Source organism: Nansenia antarctica (assembly GCF_963989245.1).
Source record: "Nansenia antarctica genome assembly, chromosome: 11".
In the NCBI taxonomy this organism is placed as follows: Eukaryota; Metazoa; Chordata; class Actinopteri; order Argentiniformes; family Microstomatidae; genus Nansenia; species Nansenia antarctica.
In genome coordinates, this window is record NC_137681.1 from 9,530,119 (window position 1) to 9,537,618 (window position 7,500).

General features: G+C 46.4%; 1 protein-coding gene across 1 annotated transcript in view; it reads right to left on the bottom strand.

The window, feature by feature from the left end:
* The window catches only part of dock1 (dedicator of cytokinesis 1), a gene marked incomplete at both ends in the record, with an annotated part of 180,827 nt that overhangs the window by 11,185 nt on the left and 162,142 nt on the right, over positions 1-7,500 (bottom strand). Inside the window, 4 exons of the mRNA XM_080542248.1 lie at positions 2,330-2,413; positions 3,176-3,352; positions 6,184-6,270; positions 7,405-7,489. Coding sequence (XP_080398374.1) covers positions 2,330-2,413; positions 3,176-3,352; positions 6,184-6,270; positions 7,405-7,489 — 433 coding nt within the window. The remainder of the gene's footprint in view (positions 1-2,329; positions 2,414-3,175; positions 3,353-6,183; positions 6,271-7,404; positions 7,490-7,500) is intronic.

The window sequence follows — 7,500 nt, forward strand, 5'->3', positions numbered from 1 at the left end:
AATCTGTCAAAACGACATTCTCTCTCTCAAAGATAAGTGAAGCTGGCAAAAGAGGTAAAAGAAAACCTCTCCCGAAATCCCAAAAGGCAAAAGTTGCGGTGCGAATGTCAAACTCTAAGAATACAAAGCCACAATCGGGGACCTGCAAATCCAAAGAGTATTTCTGTATGAGTCACCTAGCCTAGAGAAGGCATTCACATACTGAGACATGAGAGAGGAGCTTTTCTCTCCATATTCCAAAATGTTCTGCGAGAAATGCAAAACACGAGGTTGACCTATTTTTGAGGCAGCAAAAAAGAAAAAAAGAAAAGAAATTGAAACACCAATTAAAATCATTTCCTTTGGCCTCTAACTGATGGGGGAAAAGGAAATCCTCTCTCATCGTCCGGGAGACATCGCCATACTGACGATTCAGCTACAACCAATTACTTTACCAACCATACTGCGACCAAGAACATAATGTTCCTGGTCGCCGGAAACATATTCCCTGGAATCACAAATTGCTTGTGTTTTCCCTAAGCTGGGAACAACACTGCTCTTGACATTCATATTTATATTTGGATTGTTAAAAAAACGTCAACATTAGAGCTTGTAGTCCCGGGGAGAGGGCGGAAGGGGGCTCCCACATTTCCACAGGAACAAAGACAATGTGAGGGAGAAGAGAGGATGTATTGATCGAAGAGGCTGTGCAACAATGAGCTGATTAAAGACTCTGCTGTGCGGCATGAGTTGAGACTGTGGTGTGTGATGTGTGTGTGTGAGTGTGTGTAGTCGTTGTGTGATGTCAAGTGTGTGTAGTCGTTGTGCTGTGTGTGTGCGCCTCCCTTCAGGCTCACGGAGGTGCAGAGCGCCGCTAAAAAACGCCTTGCTGTTCTTTTCACTCCTCACGCAATGGAATGTTCTAACTTTAGAAAGCTTGCACTTTCGGCTCACTACTCTCATTGTTATTTTCTCCTCAGAACTTTGTGAAACACTTGGTTTCTGTTCAGTTCAGTTACAATCACTGGGGAGGGCTCGCTTACCGATAGGGAGAAGCCTGCTCTGCACGCCTGGAATTTCCTTGTTTTTAGGGCGAGGCTGTTAGGACACAAAGGCCAAATGCAGAGGCACTAAGGCCTGAGTGCAAAGGCCTTAGGGAGGGAAAACATCTATTGGAAATGGCCACCTGATACCTATTGAGCAGAGGCTTTGTTTGAGCTGCAAAAACCCGAGACAGTTTTGCTTGATTTGTTATTTAAAGGAGGAAGTATTCAGTCACATAATTATGCCCAGAATGACCTTTAAAACTGAAACTAAATGAAGCTGCTAATCATCGCTAATATCTCTGAAATGATGCGTAGCCCTTCTCCAACCCGCTAGCACAACCTAGAGACCACCATGTATACGGATGTATGATATTATATTATATTAGATTCAACTTTATTGTCCTTGCAGAGTACAAGTACTAGGTAACGAAATACAGTTTAACATCTAACCAGAAGTGAAAATAGTGATATAAAAACATGATATAAAAAAGTAACCTTACAGTAAGGCATGTACAGTAGTTTAGAGGTATAGTTATGAGCTATGTACTATGTAATGTACAGATGTATAAAAGAGGCTATATCAAAGAGGTATGTGCAAGATACAGTACGTGCAAAGGTAGTATTGGAAACATCAGTAGTGCAGATGTTTTGTAGTAAAATACGCTAGCGAAAAAGCTACTGAAAATTGGCGACGTTCGTTTGTTGTTTCCTGCGGCCCGCGGGGTAACTGCGCGTAACGCAGATCCGGCAGCTGCTCATGTTGAAATGGGTGTCACATGCTCAATTTTGGGTGTTGGAACATAATATTGGCGTTGCATGTCCGGTCACACTGATGCCAGGGGCCGTGAGGGATGTTCTAGAACGTGCCCATTCAGATGTTTTTTTAAGCCGCCTATCGAAAGGGCTTCCACACACCTTGAGGGCACTTCGGCTACAGTGGCTGGATCGCTCTCAAGGTCTCTGCGGCCAATCAATAGGCCAATCAATAAGCCAATCGGTAGGCCAATCAGTAGGTCAATCGGTAGGTCAAATCAGTAGGCCAATTAGCAGGTGAATCCCTGCCCTGCTGGTCAGGCGAGGCGCCTGTGCGTTCTCAGCTAGTGCCTTTCTTTCTAAGCCTGTGCAGGGCCCGTATACGTATCCGCAGCAGTGTTTTACTGATGTCAGAGGTTAGTGGTAAGTGTGATACACAGTTCTCTCCATCATCCCTGTGTGTATAGTTAGTGTGGAATAGAGAACAGTGATGTGTATCTTTTGTTTTTGAAACCATTTGGTACAGTGGTTCTGAGGGAGCTCAGTCGTACCTGCCAGGCGATGAGGTCCTTGAGCTTGTCAATCTTGTCCTGGTCCTCTGGGTGCTCTTGTGTGTACTTTTCTGTGAAAAATGCCTGGAGAGGAGGTGGGGGGTGAGAAGTGGGGAACGGATAGGGGGGATAGGAGAGGGAGAGAGGAGGAGGAGAGGGGGGGGGGGGGGTGGGAGAAGTGGAGAGGGGAGGACAGGGAGAGAGAAAAGAAGGAGGAAGAGAGAGGAGTAGAAGGTAAAGGGGACAGGAGAATAGAGGGAGAGATGAGAAAAATCCAAACAAGACATTAGTCTCTTCGCCGGCACCTCCTCTGTTTCACAACGGGGGAGGGGGGGGGGGGGGGGGGGGGGTGAGGGGTGGGGAGGGAGGGGTGGGGAGGGAGGGGTGGGTGATGACCTGGGGGAAGAATTCACAGCACAGTGTTCCTCCTCTGACTCATAGCAAACAGTTTCAGCTGACACAAATGGATCCATTTGGAGTCGTGATATATAATGGGAACCAACGGCCTATGACTGTTTTATGATAGAACACAAGGTAGGAGAGTTTCTCTCACAGATGAGCTGTTATGAAGTGGCACACACTGCACATCAAAAACCAGGGGAACAAGCGAGGGAATGAGAAAATAACAGAAAAAAAAGGATCAACAAGATTGAGTCGAGGGGGAAGCCCTGAAATGCTGAACTGCTGTGAATGAATATCTGCTTCATCTTCTCTCGGGGGAGGCTGGTGGAGGTAGAAACCAGGGGAGGCTGGTGGAGGTAGAAACCAGGGGAGGCTGGCGGAGGTAGAAATCGGAGGACGGGCTCATTTGTAAACGAACGGGACGGAATGAGGAACGCGGGATACCTTCTCGTAGTTGGTGAAGCCGCCCATGACGGCGGGGTCCACGATGCCGTTGAGATGCATGGAGAGGGGGTTGATGGGAAGGTTGGTGTCGTTGAGGTACCTCTGAACCATGTTGCTGATCTTCTCATTGGTCAGCACCATGGTTTCCATGGCATTCTCCAGGGGGCTGATCTCCTCCTGTGCAAGGAAGGAAACACACAGAGAGAGAGGGGAGGTGAGGAAGAGTGTTACGACCATATACGGTCATCCGTTTCAACAGCGATCTATACACCATCACACCCGACGGCTTTGCAGGAGCAGGGTAAACAAGTAGTCAATGACAACAAAGAAGGCACACACACACACACACCAGTGGAGGCTGCTGGAGGTCGACAATTTGGAGGACGGAATAAGGAACAGGATCGAACACAGGCCGACACGTGTTTGATACCCTTCCTCATTCCGTACCATGTGTTACAACGAGCCGGTCCTCCCATTTTCTACCTCCATCAGCCTCCACTGCCGAATCCACGGTATGTCATTTATCGTGACGTTTTCGACAACGTAGGTCATCGTCAGGTTGGTCATGCTCAGTGACCATCCATCTACCCGTATTTAAATCCACATTATGATATTGATATCCATCAAATCAATAAATCCACTCTCCTATAGAATGACTGGGGTGGTCAGCTGACACTTCCAAGTAATCACATGACTCATCTTGGAGGGTGTAACAATGAATCACAGTCTCCACAAGCCATACCAGCACCCGCTTCATCCAATTTGGATGAATCCATCATATGCAGGGGTGAAAACTGGTGATGGCCCAAAAAGGTGACAATTTTGTATTTTATTTTTGGCTTGTGGTGGTCTAACAATAATGTGCGTGTAAGTAGCGGCAGTCCTGACCTCAACACCTGCATAATTACTTTGAAAAGAGGTTGTTTACTGTGACTGTGTTATCCACGCTGCCTGGAATTGTACCTAGCTGCCTGAAGCTAAAAGTTATTTCAACTGCAGCAGAGTTTAGCAGACAGGAAGATGTTAGCTAGCGCATCATGTGACTTGGTTTGATGTAGAACCCCCCCGCCACTCAAAATGTTAATTTCTTTTGCAGATCAACACGATTTATGTGGATGACCTATTTTGAGGTAAAAAAACTGGTAGATTTCAGCAAAAGGTGACAAGTTTGCAGCCCTGATTTGAATTTGCATATTCAAAAAACACCCATCTCACAACACACATTAGAAAGGTGGATTCTCCTGAGAGATGGTTATTCTATGCTTAGGGCAACGCTTGGCTGAAGTGTGAGTGAGTGAGAGACACCATTACGACAGGCCCCGTCATTAGACTTTCCATCCCATCTGTGAGTGGGATTTTGCACCAATCCATGTGGCACGCTTGGGCTGGGATTATGCGACACACCGAGACAGAGTGATCTGCTTCCCGGGAAAAATAAATAAATAAAAATAAAAGACACAGTCTGGGGCGGATTGCTAATGCGAGTGGAAGACATGCGTGAACTGTCGAGGTAAACAACTTTCTAAATATCGAGGGAGGTTTGTGTGGCGGAGAGACAAATCTCCAATCTGCACTGTCTCCTGTCTCCTGGCCCGGCCTTCAGATGGAGAGGTTTAGCTGTGGTGGCATCACCACTGAATCATTAGCCCCCAAACAGAGAATGGGACATGGGGGAGCTGAACTCTCCCTAGCTCATCTGGATGACAATCTGGGCCCGGCCAAGAAGCTCTACATCAAGACAAATAGAAGGAAACTGCGACCCATCCCGGTAGAGGGGAAGATTGATATCCGGTTCCAACATATTGCTATGCTAAGGAGCAGAGGCTACAGCCATTACACAGCCATGCACGCATGCTATCAGGTATTGTAGATGGTAGGCTCTAAACAACGTGTCCAGTAGGTGGCATAGTACACAGAACAGATGGCCCACTGGCCAGGTCTGCTGGCGGGCTACAGGAGTGTGCCACAGCTCACAGGGGGCGACAGAGTGAAGGCACTGAGAGAGCCCACAGAGAAGCCTGCATCAGCCCTGCTGGAAGATAACCACTGAGGCTAGGGCGAGCAGGCATGCTGAGAGAGAGAGAGAGAGAGAAATAAAAGAGGGGGAGTAGAGAGGGTGTGGAGAGAGAGGGAGTGGAGCGAGAGAATGAGGGGGGAGTAGAGAGAGAGAGAGAGAGAGAGAGAGAGATGCCCTTCTAACAGGCACTTCACCAGAACTGACATGAAAGGGACTAATCAAAGCGACAAATAAAGCGTAATTGATTGCGGAATACTTAGAAGGCCTAATTACGCTAAGCACCGCATTTGTTTTTGGACAAAATAACGACACATTAAAGGGATGAGGCACGCGTCTGGGCTCTGATTGATACTGTAAACCCGCTCCTGAGCCGAAAGTGATACTCTTCCATTCCTGTATGCCCCCACTTCTCTCTCTCACTCTCTCTCTCTCCACTGAAGTCTCTCTCTCCCTGTCAATATCTTGCTCTGGTAGAACAGTCACCCCAACACCGGGCTGACACTGTGAACAGTGGCGTAATAACTCTACAGAGGTATAATTACTCCAATGTCAATCCCTTTGCTTTCAAAGGGAATACCGACCGACTCCAACTACAAAGTCCTCATGTTGGTTGCTGAAACCCTTTGAGTTCTTCATTTAAAAAAATATTTGAATGGAACAATTCAGGTCATTCAATATAGAAAATCAACAGTAACTAGGATTTTGAATCCAGAGGCCCTCTTTGGTTCTAGTGCTGTTTGCTATGTATCGTACTGTAGCTATTTTTCATGGAAAAACATCAGTTTAACAGCGCAGTGTAAATCAATGATCGTCTCCGGCTGTGGGAGTACGTGGCCTTGATGTAAGCCCAAGGACTGGCCTGCCTGCCTGCGTCTGCACAGCTGTCTACACTGGTTAAGTGGACACATCATATCGATCCCCCGTGCGGGTCCGCAGATCCTCATCAGATTAAAAAAGCCTGCTTGGGAGATTCCCTGTGCCCCGCACTCACCATGGACACCGCCTTGACCTCGAACCAACGCAGGATGCCCGGGAGTTTGTACGCCGTTGCGTAAGTGGTCCGCTCGATCCACATGTTCTGAAACAAAAACAAAGACAAAAACAAAAAAAGGGTGAAATTGTCTCTCAACATTTACGAGGATGAGAAAATCCCTGGTGCTACTGTAGAGTATAACGAAGCACTGAGATGAATCATTTATATATATATATATATACTGTATATATAAAAAAAGAATCTCTCTCTATATATATATAATTATTTTATTTTTTTGACTTCTTTTTCAAATGGTAGACAGCACGGATGCAAGAGAGGGGTTTGATATTGGGTGTTTACTACAAGCCCGTCGGAGGCAGAGCCGGGCTGGTGGGTGTCTGAGAACGTTGTACGAGCCGTGCTTGAGCGGGCTCCTCGTGCTCCGCGTTCCCTAGCCTGCACTGTGGATGACAGCTCATTAAACTCTGCTCACACACGGCCCCAACCAGACTCTCTCTCCTCTGAAACATCACACAGTCACACTCTCTGAAATAATCACTCCCAAATCTGCCCCCGTAAAAATACAAAGCTGAAAAAACCCAAAAAAACGGTGTATTTCTCTTAGGGGCTTTAAAAAAAAAAACTAAAACTGTATCAGATGAAAAAAAAAAAAAAAAAAAACGACACACATACCCTTTCTACCATTAATATCAGCCTCCAATAGATGCCAGGAAATTGCCACCTCAATACATAGTGATTTTCTTTGACTCACAAGGTTAATGACAATGACTGACTACTCGTCACCTCTGAGTAGCGGGAGAGAGCTCTGTGTGTGAAGCTTCAGAGGGTGACAAGGAAATGTGAAACACATAATATGTTTTTATTGGCCACCTCGGTCGAGGTGTTGGCTGGACATAATATGAAAGTAATATACTCTACGGACGTGTGAAATGGGTCTGATTGATCGAATGAAGTTGGCTTTATCGCCTCAGGCAACGGAAGTGACTGTGCCGGTGTAAGATCCGAAGGGACTCCCAACACACACATATTCTAGTTGATCTACTACAAAAAAGCCCTCTCCACATGTACAGATATAACAGTATATTACCTCTCAATCGCTGTTTACGAGAAATATAACAATCTGAAATATCGGAAATATAACAATCCACGACATCAATCCTTGGCGAGGAGGGAACGTACCGGACAAGAGAATGTTCCAGAATAAAACGTCACACCTACCGAGAACTCATTGTCAGGGTCCTTCTCCCCCTTCCTCACTGGCCTGGAATACTGGAATTTATGGACTTCATTTATGGTGTAGAAGCTGGAGGTGGG